We start from the raw sequence: 19,262 nt of genomic DNA, 5'->3' as shown, positions 1-19,262 counted from the left end.
AAAGAGGACATAAATTGTTCTGATATTCAGGTGTCTTGTGTTATATGCACACATCTCCCCTAATTTTAAAGAAATGTAAAAAATTAAATAAAAGCTATGATCATGTGAATGCTTAAAATTTTAAACTTTTTTAGACACATCTTAATTGGATATATTTATGTGTTACAGCGTATTTCAGCATATAATATATAGTCATTATTTCCTTGTGGCTGGAACATTAAAGCCTTTCTTAGTTATTTTGAAATATTCAATTAATTGTGTCAACCCAGTTACACTGCAGTATTTAAAACATTATTTCCCATCCAGCCACACTCTGGTGACCACTGGCCCTCCTCTCTGGTCCTCCCCACACCTTTAGTGTCTGGTTCCCACACACAAATGAGAGTGCTCACTGCTTTATTTTGTCGCTGTAAACGCAGGGCTGCGGACTTGTTTATGGCAACCATCACATGTGTCTGTCTACCACTTTGCTTTTGAGCATTTGTTAGTAGACACCAGGTTTGGTTTAGTGTCATAGCTTCTGTGATTAGGGCTGTGGTAGACTTATTTGTGCAGAGATCTCTCAGACGGACGTCCCTTTCTTTTGGATGTGCACACACCCAGAAGTCCACTTTCTGTACTGCAGGATCATTTGGTTGCTCAGCTCCAGAAGCTGTCTTCTATGGTGCCAGTCTGGCTACCCATCAGGTCTCCTTTTTCTACATCTGATTAGCATTGAAGATTAACCTAGCCTGGTTAGCCAACCTGCAATTTGGATCCCTCTGTTCTGCCTCCTAGGTGCTGGTGTAGCCAGACTGCCCTGCTGCTCTACATTTACATGGCATACAAACCCTTTTTTTCATGTTGGCACTGCAAGATGGTTGCCTCCCAAGCTACTGCTCAGCTGCCATTCCAGGAAGTAGTTTGTGTTTCTCCTTTGCGCCTCCGTTGGCCTGTGTGCTGACCAAGAGCACACTGTTGAGTTTCTTTGTACATAATGCCGTTTCTAAAGTTCCTTCTTGTTGATTTCCAGTTTACTTCATTGTTGCCACAGGACATATATGCTGTGATTTCAGGGTTTTTGGGGGTGCTTCAGGGGGAGCTAAAATTATTTTGGAAGTTGGAGGAATGGTTCAGCAGTTAAGAGCACATACTACTCTCTTAGAAAACCCAAGTTCAAGTCCCAGAAACCATGTTGCATGAGGGAAAGAAGGTGTCACAGCCTCCTGTAACTCCGGTTCTTGTGTACATAGACACAATACACATAATTAAAAACAAAATAAATCTTTAAAAATAGATTCAGACTTACTTACGGTCTGGTCTACAGGTTGTTCCATATGCGGATGTGCAGAGTTTATATTCTGCACCTCTAATATGACCTCTAACATGACCTCTAACATGAAAGGTTTTGTAAATGTCTGGCTTGTTCATTTGCTCAGTTAAACTCCACTGTTCTGTGTTGATTTTGGTCTTACTGAGATCATCAAATGAATGCTACGAAGTCCCCAAGTACACTGTGTTACAGTGTTCTCTGTTCTTTAAAGTGTGATTTTCATATTATATAATCGGTTCTATAGTATTGGGTACATATATATTTATAATTGTTATTTTCTCTTGTTGAATTGACTACTGTGTCACATAATGACCTTTACATTTTTCTTGGTAATTTTATTTCATGTGTCTGAGTATTTTGCTTACATGTATGTATGTCTGTGTACCACATGCATGCCTAGTGACTGAATGCCAGAAGAAGAGCATTTCTATCCCTTGTAACTGGAGTTAGAAACAGTTGGGGGCCACTATGTAGGTTCTGAGGTCGAACTTAGCCTCTAGAAAAACAGCAAGTGCATGTAACCACTGAGCCGTCTTTCCAGTCTCTGGTCGGTTTTTATTTGTTTTACTTAAAATCTATTTTATGAAAGTATATCAACTCACTCTTTTTATTCTACATCTTTTCCTGCCTGTTTATGTGAACTCTGCATGTTACTGAAATACATTTCTTATTGGCAGCAGTCATCAGATCTTTTTTAAGTCCATTTAGTCTATTGTTTAACTTGGTGAATTTATTCTTTCTTTTAAGGCTGTTACTGTTGAGGACATAACCATGTCTGTCAGCCCTTTCCTTATTCGTCCCATTACTATATCTCCCGTTTTCATCTCTGTGTCTTTTTGGTTTTCTGGATCTCTATGGACAGGCTTTGTTTCTCTCTCACCTTGGAGAGTCCTTTGTATGCCTTCAGGATAGTTATCTTGTTTGTTTGTTTGTTTGTTTCATTTCTAATATTTTCCCTCTGTGGCTAGACTGTGGCCAAGGTGTCAGTGTTGGTTGTCTTGAAAGCCTGTGTTCCAACTTCCTTTCTTGATGGTAGCTATTGGGGTAGCTCTTCTCACCTACCAGATGGCTTAGTTCTGGCTCTCTTTCAGAACTCTGCAGATCCCACTTTACTCTCCCCTAGATTTCTAGTTTGGGATCTGCTGTGGTACAGTCGGGATTTCTTTGTATGGGACTCAGTGCTTTTCCTGGCTGTGTTCTGAGATTCTCAATTTGTACTGAGCTTTTGATAATAAGCTTTGGCTGATTTTACTTTGGGGCTGTTTGTGGCTTCCTGGTTCTAGTTCAAGATTTCTAAGTAGTTCTTTCTTTGAGTGAGTTTTCTGTATTTTTTCCTTATCCTTCTAAAATAACTGTACATGTAATTGTTTCTTCATGACACCAAGTTTCATAGGTAGTTTTGTTGCTGTTTTTATAAATGTGCATGCATGCTTATGTACACCTTGTTCTGTCAGGCTCAGAAATTCTTCTGCACATGCTTCTTATGCTTAGCTAAGTTCACAGTGGTATTTTTGATCTATCTGTCATCACTTATTGTCTTGTTTTTGCCGTGGTTGAGCTGTTGCCTATGCATAGAAGGCAGAACTTTTCTCACTAATACTAGTAGGTGCTACTCTGACAGCTGTCTGTCAATTACTCATTGGGGTGTCTCCTGTAGTATCAAACTCTGGCATTGGGTCTGTTTTCTAGATACTGTGCTGACCTTGATGACTTCTCACGCTTCATACGAGATGTTTTCCTTATTCCTGATGCTTCAAGAATTGTTCTTTGGTCTGAATTCCCTGTCATTACATTTAGGGTCATTTTCAATCCTTCAGGACCTTTGGTCCTTTCCCATGTGATCTCCAGAAGCATCCCCTATCTGTCTTAGCTTTCCCCAGCTAGGATCCTTTTCCGTCAGGGTAGACTTTCTTGGATTGGTTCCTGCCATGGTCCCTCTGGGGATATGACTTGGTACTGTAGTATGTTTATTGCTATTGTTGTCAACTTGAGGAAATTTGGGATCACGGAGGAGACAAGCCTCCATGCATGCCTATGTGGGGTTACTTAGATTACATTAGCCTTTGGGAATACCTGTGGTTATCTTGATTGGGTTAATTGACACGGAAACATGGTCCCTAAAGGAGAATTACTTTAATCTTCGGGCTTGGGACTGAAACTACCTAAAAAAGAAGCTTCTTGAACACAAGTATTCATCATTATTTTCCTGATAGGATATTTTAAGTTCCTGCCACCCTAATACCCCAATTGCTCTTGAAGGAAAATAAACCCTTCCTTCCTTAAATTGCTTTTCTTAGGGTACTTTATAATAGCAAGTGGAAAAATCCTTTGTGCTTTGATATTTTATACAAAATATAAAATATCCAGCCTTACCACTACCCTGAGGCACTCAGGTGTTGGGTCACTTTCATCCAATATTAGCCTTTAAACTAATTTAGATATACTAGTACATATTTTTTTTTATCTAGCTTTATTTATTGCAAAACAACAAAAACCAAACCAAACAACAAAATAATAGAAAAGTATAAAACAAGAACCAAATGGGTATATCCCCCTTACTACCTCCTCCCCACAAAGAGGGAATTCAAGTGAGTTCTGACTGAAGTTCAATGTCAAGACCAGGATTGTTTATTTTATGGTTTCAGGCTCCCCACACATCATCTTCTGGTTTTGTTCCTTGAGGCCAAGTAGTGCTTTCTGTGTCGGTAAGGTTAGCTTGCATATGGGGGAGTCCTAGGAACTCTGCTAAGTTTTAACCACTCACCATGTCTTGTAAGCCTGGGCATATTACAAAATGAACTGTGTATCTGGGTAACCTTTTATATATAGGAACTCGAAAAGAGTCTGTTAGTCAGGCTAAGCCTAGCACAGCTTGCGCACACCTCACAGCGCTTGGGCAAATTCCTGCAGTGTTCATAGTGTTGTTTTTAGGATGCCCTCAATTTTTGTGTATGTTTCACCCCCAGAACCTAATTAGTATCACGAACATTTTCCAGAAAGAACAATAGAATATATTTATTTTTAGTTTTTCCTAAGTCCAGGGGTGTTGTTTCTCCAGGCTACAGCATTTGTGTAGTGCCTTCATATTTAGTATCACCCACAAGCTTTGATTAGCATTCCCACTGGAGATTGGCTTTTCAGATTCCTTCTCTGGGGTGCTCTCAGGTGAACCAGGCTGACTCCGGGACTCTTTTCTTTTGTAAGAAGTTCATTTATTATTTAAATGAACTGTTAGCTCTGGAAGTATTTGCCTGTATGCATGTCTGTGCATTACATGCATGCCTAGTGCCCAGAGGCCAGACCAGGTGTCAGGTCCTTGGAACTGGAGTTCCAGTTGTGACAAATTGCCATGTGAGTGCTGGGAATTGAACCCAGGTCCTCTGGAAGACTAGTCAGTTCTCTTAACCACTGAGCCATCTCTCCAGCCACTAAGTCTCTTCTGATTTGTTGTGTCAGCTACTATTATTATCGTGAAGCATGTTTACATAAGCAACTTAAGGTAAGATTGAGTCTCCTAGAAATGACAGAGAAGCTACACTCTGCATCCACTATTTATGCTTGCCTAAACAAGACCTGAACAACGACAGCATCAATAGACGTGCTAACCCAGAAACAAGGAATCGCTTGGTGTCCTGCCCTTAGGCAAAGGACAAAACAACTAATGACTCCTGGGATGGTTCTCCAATGGTTAGTTCAGTACAAAGTGATCTGTCATCAAACACACAAACAACACCAAAAGGACTCAGCAGACTTGGTTGGTTGGTTGGTTTGTTTTTGGAGTCGGAGAGTTTCTCCGTGTAGCCTTGGCTGTCCTAGAACTCACTCTGTAGACCAGGCTGACCTCAAACTCAGAGATCTGCCTGCCTCTGCCTCCCCAGTGCTGGGATTAAAGGAGTGCACCACCACTAACTGTCATCAATAGGTTGTATTTATATGTTTATGCATTTATGCACATAGCGAGGAGGAGGAGGAGAGAGGTGATCAGTCTGAGAAGGGAGTAAGGTGAGGTATAAGAAAGGTTAGAGGGAGGGCCATGGAGGGACTAGGGGAGGGAATGGAGAAGTGCTATAATTAGATTTTTTTTATTTTTTAGATAATAAGAACTCCCATTACAGATGGTTGTGAGCCACCATGTGGTTGCTGGGATTTGAACTCAGGACCTCTGGAAGAGCAGTCGGTACTCTTAACCACTGAGCCATCTCTCCAGCCCTTGGGTGCCTTCCTTATCCCAGGTCTCTGTCTTGTCCTGAAGATGCGCCCCCTCTCCCCCTTCTTACTCCAGGCAGTTGCAGAGTTCCATTCATTTTCATGGCCATCAAGCCATCTCTCCTGTCCTTCCCCACACCTGATCCTGAACCTCCCATTCCCTGCCCAACATCCCTCCCTTCCATTTCCCTCTCTTCATCCGCCTCTTATGTGTATTTTATTCCCCCTTCTAAGTGAAATTCAAGCTTCCTTACTTGGGCTTCCTTTTTGTTTAGTGTCCTTGTATAGTATAACATAGTACCTGTATTTTATGGCTGATGTCCACTTGTAAGTGAGTACATCTCATGCATGTCTTTTTGGGACTGGGTTACCCCACTCAGAATGATAGTTTCTAGTTCTACCCATTTGCCTGCAAAATTCATGATGTCCTTGTTTTTAATAGCTGAATAGTATCCCATTGTGTAAATGAGCCTATATCCATCCTTCACTTGAGAAACATCTAGGTTGTCTTCAGTGTCTGGCTACTACAAGTAAAGTTCCTGTGAACATAGTTGAGCAAGTTCTTCGTGGGATGGTGGAGCATCTTCTGGGTAATCTGTCCAGGGGTGGTCTGCAGTCCCACCAGCAATGGAGGAGTGTTCCTCTTCCTCCACATCCTCGCCACCTGAGTTTTTTATCTTAGCCATTTTGACAGGTTTGAAGTGGAATCTCAGAGTTGTTTTGATTTGCATTTTCCTGATGACTAACGACTTTGAACATTTCTTTAAGTGCGTCTCTGCAGTTTGGGATTCCTCTGTTGAGAATTCTGTTTAGTTCTGTACCCCATTTTTTAACTGGGATATTCGGGCTGCTGATTTCTTCTGTTGACAGTGTCCTTTGCCTTACAGAAACTTTGCAGTTTGAGGTCCCGTTTATCCATTGTTGATCTTAGAGTCTGAACCATTGGTGTTCTGTTTAGGATCCATACTTATCACCCTGCACAAAACTCAAGTTCAAGTGGATCAAGGACCTCAACATAAAACCAGATACACCAAATCTCATAGAAGAGAAAGTGGAAAATACCCTTGAATGCATTGCTATAGGAGATTTAATTGATTTTAGTTCAAAATTAAAAAGCCATTTAAGGGAGGAAAGTATTATTCTGACTTAGAGTTTGCATCATCATGGAGAAGCTTGTAGTGGCAGGAACTTGAGATACCTGATCCCATTGCATCTGCAGTCAGGAACACATGGTGAATGCTTATTCTGAGCTCACTAGCGCACCTCATGCCCACAGCTGTCTCCCAGGTTATTCTGGGTGTCAAGTTGACATTTGAGATGACCATCTCATTGGCAAGACAAGAAATCAGTATCAGTCAGCACAGAAGCCTGTTCAGAGCAATTTTGATGTTCACCTGTTTGTTGCTGTGAGGCCTTTCTTTACCAGAGCTCCTCTTTCTGTGCATTTCTAGGTTTTGCAGATTGTTCATGGCTACTGCAGCACAGTGGCCCCTGTTACTGTACTGTTTGCTTGCTCCTCAGGTATTTGGGGGTACAGTCTGAGTGATGTGGATTGAAGGCGTTCTATTCTACTTTTGCTGAAAGTGTTCTGGTAACACATACTTTCCCCTCTTCTTTTGCCAGTATTGTGGATACTTATGGTCTGGCTCCTGGGCTGAGAGAGCAATGACCACAGAAGCACCGTAATGCCTAGCTGCCTATCTAGTACCGTTAGTCCGTGGATATCTACTCACTGACACAGTTCTGCCTTCCAGCACTTTATTCTTTTGTAGTATTTCCTGCTGTGCCAAGGCTTCTAGAGGGTAACTGATGGGTTTGCAGAGGAGATGACTCTCCTTGATGAGAGACCTTCAACCCTCTTTCCTCTTTCCTCTTTCCTTCCTTCCTCCCTCCCCTTCTCTTCCCTTCCCCTCCCCTCCCCTCCCCTCCCCTCCCCTCCCCTTCCCTTCCCTTCCCTTCCCTTCCCTTCCCTTCCCTTCCCTTCCCTTCCCTTCCCTTCCCTTCCCTTCCCTTCCCTTCCCTTCCCTTCCCTTCCTTTCCCTTCCCTTCCCTGGAAGCAGGTCACACCCATTTCATAGTGACTTAAGCAGTCCACATCCAGGAGTCTGTCTATATGTGTCTCTTGTTGGGAAGGTGTGGTAGAGTCCAGCAGTGAAGAATATTTTTCTCTATGTGAAAATCTAATTAGTCACTTGATGGGCCTTACTTATATACTCTCAACCCCTCACTGCCTCAATGATCTCAGAGGCTTTTTTTGTGTTCCTGGCCACGATCAGGGTTTGGGGGGCCTGGCTGCTGTGTATCTGCTCTGCTGAGTGCTGGGATTGAAGGTGTGTGCAGCCTGTCTAGCCATTCTGTGTGTTTTTAAAATTTACTTATTTATTAAAATTAACTGCTTTGAAGTGTGACTTTCCTTTGTTTTCAGTGTTTTTGGCAGCTAGGCCTTGCTGTGGTCACTTGATCTCTGGTCTCTGTCCTGTGAAGAGCTACAGTTCTTTTTGAAGTCTCTTTTTACTGTTGACAGCAAGAATGCCAGTTTTTCTTAAGTGCTGTAAATACTTACTCTGTAAGCTATTAGTCCTTTGTCCTTCATCTAAAAAGCTAACAGAGAACACTATGGAGAAGGCTCACTGTCAGCAGTTGGCTTACTCTTGGCCACAGCCGACATCAAACTGGGGCCTTCCCTGTGTGTACTTGTTTGTTCATCTGCCTCTTTATTTTATTGAAAAATTTACAATTATTCTAAAATCTATATCACTTGAAGCTAGTTTTTCTTTTGTTTACTCTGGAAAATAATATTTTGCAAAACAGGCTGAATTGAAGCCATGTCCCATGCCCTCCTATACTTTTCTCTCCCCTTAGTCAGGTTCTCTACTCCCTTTCTTAGACATGTCTATATCCTTCTGTGCCTGTATGTCAGGTTAGTTTAGAAATGAAATCTAGCAAAGATACTCTGCTTGAGCTAGAGCTTGATAGAACGATTGTGCCTGTCAGTGTTTGGGACTGTGTGTGGGGTGTTAAGTATCTCGCACATGTTGGGGCTAGACATTGAATCCAGGGCCTTGTTGATGCAGTGCGGGATACCCTACCAGTGAATAGCCCAGCTTTAGTTACTGTGCCTTGAATGCAGTTTTGAAGAATCAGACAGCTGATCAGTAAAACAGTTTTAATGTTGTCTGTTAAGCCTCTTCATGACAAACCCAGAAGCCTTGCAGCTCTTTTACTTACTGGGATAGGGATGCAGAAATTGCCCTCAACACATCTAAGCAATCTCTGTTTTACTAGGCGGGTGCCAATATTGACACTTGCTCAGAGGACCAGAGGACCCCCCTGATGGAGGCCGCAGAGAACAACCACTTGGACGCAGTGAAGTACCTCATCAAGGCCGGAGCACAGGTGGATCCGAAGGTACCCACCCAGTCAGGTTCATATTCCTGCTTCATGGGTAGATGTGGCTTAGATGAACAGGGAGCGCGTTCTCCTTGAAACACTACAGGAACTTGTTGCCCTCAGACATTTGCCCTGTTGTCTAGCAGAGCGTTTGCACTTGATATAGTAGTTCCTTTTCTGTCACAGTGACAAAATGTCTGACAGAGTAACTTAGGGAGTAAAGATTTACTTTGGCTTATGATTTCAGAGGGATTGTGCTTCATCAAAGTGCAGAAGGCATAGCAGAACTGCAGCAGGAGCTCACTGAGTAGAGCAGGAGAGGATGTAATCTGGGCTCAGGAGCAGGTATAAGTGCACAGGCCCCTCTCTGGTGACCTGCTTCTGCCAGCTAGGCTCCACCTTGTGCAAGTTCCACACATTTTAAGCTGGGAATATGCCTTTGGGAGCATTTCAGATGCAAACTATAAATATGTGGTGACTTGGCTTACTAGTAAAAGTTTCTTAGTAACCCCTGGATCTATATCTGTCCAGTAATAGACAAATCAGCCAGTAAGGAGATGGCCATAAAGGTTTTGTTCCCTCTGCCATTGTGCCGTCCCTCTTGTTTAGAGCAGTTAGGCAAGAAGAGAATGGAAGATATCCAGATTGTAAGGAGGACTTAAATATGCCACTCAGTTCACATTCATTGATCTTATGTGTAGAGACATAAAGGATCAACAAAAGTTTTTTTTTTTTTCGGAGCTGGGGACCTAACCCAGGGCCTTGCGCTTCCTAGGTAAGCGCTCTACCACTGAGCTAAATCCCCAGCCCCAACAAAAGTATTATTAGAGTTAGTAAAACTATTTAACAAGTAATAGGACCAAGTTGACATAAATAACAGTTAGTTACATTTCTCTATCTCTTTTCTGGGTTGCTGGGTTTTTTGTTTGTTTGTTTGTTTTTGTTTGTTTGTTTGTTTTTGGATACAGCCTCTTACATACTGTGAGCTTAGAACTTGTGACCCCTGCCTCAGTCTCCTAAGTCACAGGTGTGTGTCGCCATGCTTGCTCTCTCTATATTTCTATGTTCTTTCAGTTGAATTGAGTTAGTTTCACTTACAGTAACATGAAAAAGAACAAAAGCTTACAAGCTTGATCAAAGAGTGGAGAAGCAGACGAGTTGGGAATGCAGTCAGTTGCTAAAGGAGACAGTGTAGAATGTGGCTCAGTTGGGGCAGTGCTTGTCTCAGCTCCACAGGAAACCCTGCCCTGTACAGAGGGTTATACCTTTAATTCTAGCACTTGGGAGGCAAATCAGAAGTTCAAGGTTATCTTTGGTTACACAGTGAGTTTGATGCCAGCGTGGGCCAGTGCCCTATCTTAAAAAAAACAAAACAAAACAAAACCGAAAAGAAACGGAAGGTCATTTTTTGTGTGTACATATTCAACGGTAATCCTTATCAAAATTCCAACCAAATATAGAAATACCCATTCTAAAGTTGATGGAGTTTTTTATGGGGTCTAGAATAGTGGAACAAGTTCCTTATTTCAGAATGTATTACAAAGCTACAGTAATGAAAATGGTATAGTTCTGGTATAAGCATACAGCTGTAGGCTTGGCTTGGTCTTCATGTGGGTTCCCCAGTAACTGGAGCAGGGCCTGGCACGATCATAACACTCACTATATAGATATAGGAGGATTGTTACCCAAAGGCCAAAGTAGGTTCCATAGTAAGAACCTCTCTCAAAATAATGTAGTTGCTATGGTTTGGTGAGTCAGCAATCTTAGCCCTAGGTATACAGCCAGGCAGTGCAGACCACCGTGAGCAGCACTGTTGGTTGCAGCACTCTCCCGAGGAGTAACTCACTCACCCTTTAGTATGAGTTAGTGAACAAATGCTCTGTCTAGTCAACATAACGCCATCCAGGGACAGTCAGGGGCAAAGCACAGAGATGTGATAGCCCAGGTAAACTTTGGGGATATAAAGTGTAAAAAAGTAGGCACAAAGCAGAAGTACCACAAACCTCCATTTATATAATATTCCCAGAGAGGAAACTCAGTGACAAGGTGTGACTTAGATGGTCCTGCCAGCTGTGAAAAAAGGAGAGGGGTAATTAGGGCCTGGAGATTATAGAGTCTGTTTGGAAAGGTTGTTGAGACAGTGATGATCATTGTTAACATTGTAATAATTCCACTGATTTAATTAGAGGGCCTGTGCTATGGCACACTTGGTAGGTAGAGGCAGGAGAATCTCTTTGAGTTCAAGGGTGACTGGGGTCTATGTACTGAGTTTCAGGCCAACTGTAGCTACATAGTAAGATTCTACGTCTAAATAAACAAACAAACAAACAAATCTAAAATAGCAATAATAATTTAAAAAATAGTAAATTAAAAGCTAGAGGGCTGTGTGTGTGGCTTATTTAATGGAGTGCTTGCCTAGCATGCCCAAATGCCTGAGTTTGATCCCCAATATCACATAAACTGGGTATGGTAGGATCAGTCTGTAATCTTTACACTCGGACAAGTAGAAGTGTGGGGTTGGTTCAGGAGTGATCCTTGACTACAGAGCGACTTCAAGGGCCGGACTCGATACATGGGACTGAGAACAGAGCATAAGGATGTCATGTTTTACAGCATAGCTACAGTGAACAGACAGTGTAAAGATAGATGCAGTCAGGGGGAGAGTGTTTCTAGCATTTATTTGTGTGGCTCTGGAACCATCCCCAGTACCCGCCCTGGTGTAAAATTACTCTTTTTCACATCAATACTTGTTTGTTTGTCAATAAAATATGGCCACAATCCTTTGTAGACTTAATCACCTTGTTTTCATATCAAATAAAATTTTCACTATTACTCTGGTATTAAATATTATTCTTGGGTCTTAAAAAGGGGGGAGTGCTAAGTTTTCATCTAGAACACTTGGGAACCTATGAAGCTAAGGACTAAAGGAGCTGTAGTCTAAAGTGTTGAGGTCAGATGTCAAGAGTGGGAAATGTGTGAGTGGGTTGTGCAGCAGATTTAGTACAGCAAAAGAAAGGGTAGGAGAAGCTCTTGAGTATTCGAACATTGTAAGATACCAAATTACCCAACATACATACATACCTGATTCCTCAGAAAGCAGAGAAAACCTAGTAGGAAAACAAAAAAAATAGGATGAAGAACTCATGATGATGAGTTTAAAAACCGAAGAAACCCATTAATCCTCAGATCTAAGCAATCAAACAAAAAGCAACTCAGTAAAACCCAGTAAGAAAGGCAGACACAGAACACAGCACACTCAGATGCTTCAGGCAGGAGCAGTGAAGACAGATAAGAAACCCCAGATTGCATAGGCAGACAGCCCAGGCTGCTCCCATCTTGACTTGCAGTTATCTAGACATGGATGAGGAGAGGCTGCTGTCATCGTGCCACAGAAAGAAGTCAGAGAAGAAAAGACGGCCCAGGGGAAGTGTTCTTTTAGGAATGAGGTAAAGCTATGTATGGTGCATGGCACATAACTAGTCCCCAACATTTGAGAGGGAGAGGCAGGTGGATCTCTTAGTTCATGGCCAGCCTGGGCTACACAGCGAGACACTGTCTCAAACAATAAAGTGAAAATAAAAGCTGATATTTAAACACCCCCCCTCTCTAAGATTTATTTTATTTATGAGTATACATTTTAGCTGTCTTCAAACACATCAGGAAGTGAGCATCAGGTCCCATTACAGATGGTTGTGAGCCACCATGTGGTTGCTGGGAATTGAACTCAGGACCTCTGGAAGAGCCAGCTCTTTTAACCGCTGAGCCATCTCTCCATCCTAACCTTTTTCTTTTTAATTCCTGAGATTTTATTGAGGATCAATACACAGACATTTCAGTTTGTACACAATTTTAACACATGTACCAAAAAAACTGTATGCTTCTAAACCAGTCATGCAGTGATGTTCTGGCTTGAAGCTTGGTGGAACTTCTCCGTAGAGGGTCTTACATAGCGTCATCAGGAGACGGCATCTTTGCTGCTCTCACTCGCTGTTCTGACCTGTGGTACTTGCTCAGGTTTATTCTCCATAGCACATTGTTAAAACTGTCACCACAGCTACAAATGTTAAAGGTGTTAGAGCTCTTCTTTTGTTTAGTAGTGTTTTGGGGGAGGTATTGTTTATTTTATTTTGAAACTGGGTCTTTCTATGTAGTCTTGACTGTCTTGGACCTAGATCAAGCTGGCCTCAAACTTAGAGATCTTCCTTTTCTGCCTCCCAAGTGATGGGGTTAAAGGTCTGTGCCATGATATATACTCTGCTTAGCTCACAGTTTTGACCAGTCAAGGACCCAGGAGTCATTTTGGTTTTTTTGGTTTTTTTTTTTGTTTGTTTTTTTAAAGGAAACCGTTCTAGAAACATGAGACGGGAAGTAATTTAAAATACTTGAGACACATTCAGTGTATGAGTGAGATTTCAAATTGCCATTAAGTATGCTTTGTATTGTAAGATGTAAAACTTACCCCTATGTGGAATGTTAAGCTGTTACCAAAATCAGTCACAGCCTCCCAGGGTTCAGTGTCCCACTTTCCCTTCTAGTTGTACCAAAAAGAAGTGAGTGATTACACTTCTTTAAAAAAATCATTTATATTTAAAAATGGAATGAGGTGGGACTCTCATTTTTAAAATGTTTTTAGTTACTAAAAACTTGTATTCAGAACAAAGCTGGTAAAATATTCCTCTGGGTTGTAGAGGAATGGTATTGGACAAGAAGGGAAATAGGAGACACCAATAGACACAGTGCATAATTGGTTAAATTTGGCTTCTACCTACCTGGAGGCTGGCCTCCTTGATCCCAGCCTTTTGGTTTTCTGAAGCAGATCTTAGATTCTTGGCCATCCACTTCAGCCTATTTACTCTTTGTTTCTGACTTCAGGTTGTTTATTCTTGTTTTTTCTGTCTGATGACTTATCCTTAGCCAGGCCTTTTTTTGCCTTTGTTTCCACTTTGGCAGGCATAAATTCAGCCAACAGACTTGATGATATATACTTGGGCTTCTCCTTTGATGCCCATTCTGAGCTGACTTCCTGCTGGGCGTCTGGTACAGAGGCCTGTGTGATGCTGAGGCTGTTACACGAGTCTGTGCTGCACCCAGTCTTTAAGGATTTTAAAAGACAAGTTGTTTAAACCAAGGATACATATGATGGCATTTATACAGATTTACACATAAATCATACAATGTTAATAGATCAGAGAAAGGCAGTGTGCAGATGGAGTCACTTTCTAAAGTTACTGCTATTTAAGTAGACTAATCAGAGGTGAATAATGCTTTTTAAAATACTTTTTTTTTGAGATTATAATATAATTACATCATTTCCCCTTTCCCATTCCTTCCTCAGTACCCCCGTTCACATTCATGGGTTCTTTTCCTGTCATTGCACATATATTTGTGTATGTACTATATACATTACTAGGTGTGTAACGACAGCCTGCTCAGTCTGTACAATGCTACTTGTATGAATAGGTTTAGAGCTGACCCCTGGTAGTTAGCCAGTGTGTGGGCTTTTCCTCCACTCTTAGCAGTCCTTAGTTTCCTGCACTTCTTTGTCTAGGACTAAGTATTCATTAACGTCCCTGCCCATTAGCGTGCCTGTTGGTATGTCCTTGTTTAGTTTATATTTTGGCAGCCGTGTTGTTGAGACTTCACAGGTGTAGCTTCTCTGACATTGCTAGGAGACATAATCTTACAGCCAACTTCATGTTTCCTTAGAGTCTTCCACCCCTTCTGTAATAATCCCTGAGCCTTTCCTCGTGTTGTAGATAGGACTGGGCTCCACAACTGCATTGGTTGTGGTTTTCTGTAGTGGTCTTAATCTCTTACAAAGAGCTTTTTTGGTGAGGGCATGAGAACTACTGTGGGTAAAAGGGTAGATATTTTGAATGTAGTTAATAACTATGAGTTAGTTAACATTTAAGAATTTAGTTTTAATTACATGCTGTGTCTCTGTGTAGGTTTATGCATGTGAGTCCAGGTGCCTGGGAAGAGCCAAAGAGGGAATCAGATTCCCCAGGAGCTGGAGTCACAGGGGGTTGTAAGCCACCTGAAGCAGGCAGACTGATGCTGGGAACTGAACTCAGTTCCTCCACCAGGAAAACATGTGATTAGACAACTAAGCCATTGCCTTTCAGCACTAAAGATAAATAGCACTAAAAATAAATATTTTCTTTAGAGAAAGTACTAAGAAGTAAAGACTTAAAGGGAAACAAATGCCAGCAGAGAAAGTAGAGTGGGATCTGGAAAACAGTTTCTGTAGCTGCCATAGCGGAAGTAGTAAAGCAGATGAGCCAGGGCGAGCATGGACAAATAGACCATGCAGAGCACCTGTGCCAACAGTCATGGCTGCAGACTGATGATTACCATAATCTGTAAGCCAGTCCCAGGGCATCTACCTCCATGGCATGTGACACACAGACATACTTGCTGGCAGAATCTCCATGTGTAAACGTACAGTAAATGGGAAAAACGGGAACAACAAATGAATGTTTTATGTTCTCTTCCTAGAATGAGAGTCAGTACATTGAACTAAAAAGGAGTTGTGGAGGACTTGTAGGATGATGCACACTGATATAAGTTATTCAAGATCCCCACTATTGTATTATAGAAGTATTGAAATACATCACAGAACTAGGTAGTAAGAGCCATTGTCCTTGGGGGTTGAGGGGCGGTAGGTGAAAAGGTAAGGAGACTGTGTGAATGTTTCTATGGTGGGTGTAATAAAACCACCATTGAGTTGTACCTGGAGACGGTACTACTGACGACTTTGAACAGTGTCCTGCAGCCTTTTCCTGACAGAAGCCCTGCTGTTTGCTTATTACACACACACACACACACACACACACACACACACACACGCACGCACGCACGCACGCACGCACGCACCTGCCTGCCTGCCTGCCTGCCTGCCTGCCTGCCTGCCTGCCTGCCTGCCTGCCATCTCATAGTTCATCTAGCTAGGAATTCCTTCTGCCATGGATGCCATCACTATTTTTAAAGTTTTCTGGTATTGACTCTCAATTCAGTGACATGGAATTGGGTATCCAAACAACTCTTCAGACAGATGGGCATCCTAATTAATATCAGATGTATTGATATGTGTCCAGAATAAGTGTTTAAAACTCAGTGTTTGCATTCTGAGAGAGAAAGGCAGTTCTCTGCTTATCTCCTAAGGTCAAATGAGGGTGGGGGAGAAGTGTTTTTCAGAGCAGTGGCCAGCATATCCATATACTCCTTGTGATCATGAAAACTCACAGAGGAACCGTGCCTGGCTTGCTGGTCTGCTCACTTTTCGTTGTATAGGTTGTTTACCTGTCTTGGAGCTTCTTGGTCGGTGTCTTATCTTATTATTATTTTTTATTGTGAGGTAGTGTGATGTGTGTAGAATCCAGGAGGAAGCAGAATCAAAAGCTAATGAAATATTCCCAGTACCAAAGGATACAGAAGCAGTAATATGGCAGAATTGCGTCTGTACAGCAAGTTTGCTTATTCTTTGCACCTTGTTTTAAACTCTCTGCATATGGATGGCCCTTACTGATCAATCCACTCTACTTTCTATGTGCTCTATGACTAAAGTCCTTTAAGGAGCGACTGTGTCCTGGATAGGACACATGTTCATGAAGAAATCTGGGGCTCTAATTAGTTCAGGGTGGGTAGGAATGGACACCTTCTTTCCGCATTGTGATGTGTGAGATGCATAGGTGTATGTGATTGGAACAGGAGTTTTTCCGACCCAAGGGTTTTCCTAGTAGGGAGAAAGGACTTGGGTCTTGGCTATGGGCCTTTCAGACAGGACCCTGGTCCTCTAAGCCTGGGTTCAGTCAAGTGGATCCATTGCCAGGACCTCCTTTAGGCTGAGAGCATAACTCCTCTGTGTTCTTCATCAGAACTAAATCGTGAGTGGTGTCTCTGGATTGAATGGCATTTGTATTGCAGGACGCAGAGGGCTCCACGTGTTTGCACTTGGCTGCCAAGAAAGGCCACTATGACGTGGTTCAGTATCTGCTGTCAAATGGACAGATGGATGTCAACTGCCAGGTAAAGCCATCTTTCTGCACAGTGGCATAGCTGTCCCACCTCCTTCTTCATGTATCTCCTACTCTTCGTTTCAGATGCTTAAAGGCCCACAAATCCCTAAAGGACCTGTCTTAGTTTCTGTTGCTGTGATAAACACCATAGCCAAAGTAACCTGGGGAGGAAAGGGGATAGCTGACCTTACAGGTTATAGTCCCTAATTGATGGAAGTCAGGGTAGGGCTCTGGAAGCAGAAACTGCAGCAGAATCCATGGTAGAACACACTCCCTGGCTTGTTTGCTTAGTTTGCTTTCTACTAGACTCCAAGACCACCTGCCCAGGGTGGGCCGTTTCATATCAATTATGAAACAAGAAAATGCACCACAGACTTGTTTACACTGCCTGATGGAGGCATTCTCTTCACTCTTCCCAGATGACCCTAGCTTATATTAAATTGACTAAAAATGCCAAGCACAGACCTCATCCCCAGACTCTCCTCTTGTTCTGTAGGGCCTCTCTGTAATACTTGGCTAATGGTTCCATCCTTGGTATCCTGTCAGGTCTCCTCCTGTTTGTTAAGAGTCTCCCAAACTCCCATACCCAGATTGGCTTCTGCCCCTACTGGGGGCACCCAGGCTTCCTTCCTGGATCTGGCTGTGTTTTGGCACTGCCCATTGTCTCACTGTATGAGTGTTTGCTGGCCTGCCCTACCCCATCTGCTAGTTCTGTGACCTATGCTGCATCGTTGATGCTAGGCACACAATAGTTGTCTACAAATACATGTCCGTCCAACCGATGATCTAAAAGAGCTGGCTCAAAGACTGTCCCACACACCATGGCAGGGCCCTTTGATCCTTGGTTTAAGGCTTCATTTCCATTTCTGCCCTTAGCATTATCTATTTATTAATCCTGTTGGGTTACTGTGAGGCATTCTGTTTGTCACTCCGGGCAGGCGTTTATGCAGCATGCGTGCCCTTAAGTCACCATTGTCTCTGATGATGCGGGTAGTTGACTATAGAGAGACCGTCTTTATTTGTGGAGGCTGTATGTGTCTACAAGGACGTGCATGTGTGGGTGGACAGCGAGCACTTAGGACGTGTGTGGAGGAGGCTGTCCCATCTCCAGACTGATGTGTGCTAACACAACACCTTCTGGTCTAAATGAAATACGCAGCATTCATTGATCTCACCATAGTGATAGGAAGGCGACCCATGAGGTCCTTAATGGACCTTACAGAGCAGCAGACAGGATTGCTCTTTCTGCCCTGCTGCTCTTCTAAAAGAGGCAGTGACAATCTTTACCTGATATTCATCAGTCTGCTGGTTGGTCTTGTGCTTTGTCATCAGCAGGGCCAAGAGCAAGAATGCAACAGTCTATTCATGCTTCCCACAAACCGTGATTAGTTGTTTCAGGCTGACTGAATGTTCAGTCCTGACAGCAGTGTTAGCTGAAGCAGAGCACTCAGCCAGCAGCTCATTTCCCTTACTCCTGAGGGGCTGTGCCTTTAGTGGGAGCCAGCGCCAGGATTGACTTTCCAGAAAACAGTTCTCTGAGGACCCTAATCCCTGAGCAAGCTGTATGAAGTTAGTCATTCTCTCACTTGCTGTCTGTGGTGGTGATATCTTTTGTCTCTTACACTCAGGATGATGGTGGTTGGACACCTATGATCTGGGCCACTGAGTACAAGCACGTGGACCTGGTGAAGCTGCTGCTCTCTAAAGGCTCTGACATCAATATCCGGGACAATGTAAGTTCTTCATGGTGCTTTAGGAACCTTAAGGACAAAGCCTCTTAGAAGGACAGAGGAGCCAGGCTACTGAGCAGCTCCTTCCTTCTGGAGGACTTAAATCTCTGAAATGAAGATCTAGCACATGATGGTTATTTTAGTCCTTTGTAGTCAACATTTTACTGACCCAACATGGACTTGTCCTGGATCCCTTCAAATCTGGCCTCTGTGTAACAATGTTCATGGGTGTGTAGATTGTGTGAATTTTTCTCCTGGCTCATGTCCCTGACCGACATGACATGAGGAACCCAAGAAAAATCACTAGGAATCAGGTCTCATGTAGGGGTCATGATCTGAAAGAGAAAGAAATATGAATGGACGGATCTAATACACTGTGGTGCCTAGTTTTATGGAGTCAGAGATGTGGTTTCCTTATCCCTTTAGACATTATGTGACTTTTTCTGGGGAAAGCTGAACGAATGTCCATTCATCCCAGATAGGGGACTGATCACAGACCAAAGAAACAATTGTACCCATCTGTTGCTAAAATTCCTTTTCACGGAGAGATAGAAGCAGTGTCTACCCCTTTCTGTAAGGTACTATTACACAAGCTGAGCCATGGTT

At 42.7% G+C, this 19,262-nt stretch overlaps 1 protein-coding gene across 30 annotated transcripts in view; it reads left to right on the top strand.

Moving 5' to 3' along the window:
* Ehmt1 (euchromatic histone lysine methyltransferase 1) overlaps positions 1 to 19,262 on the top strand; it is a 148,589-nt gene that overhangs the window by 108,251 nt on the left and 21,076 nt on the right. For all 30 annotated transcript variants that reach the window (XM_087652924.1, XM_087652918.1, XM_087652922.1 and 27 more), the window contains 3 exon segments: positions 8,804 to 8,926; positions 16,835 to 16,936; positions 18,555 to 18,659. In XM_087652924.1, the coding sequence (XP_087509050.1) occupies positions 8,804 to 8,926; positions 16,835 to 16,936; positions 18,555 to 18,659 (330 nt within the window).

This window comes from Rattus norvegicus, chromosome 3 (assembly GCF_021556685.1).
Source record: "Rattus norvegicus strain SHRSP/BbbUtx chromosome 3, alternate assembly SHRSP_T2T, whole genome shotgun sequence".
NCBI classification, from domain to species: Eukaryota; Metazoa; Chordata; class Mammalia; order Rodentia; family Muridae; genus Rattus; species Rattus norvegicus.
The sequence above is the reverse complement of the archived record's forward strand: the minus strand, read 5'-3'. Positions and strand labels throughout refer to the sequence as shown.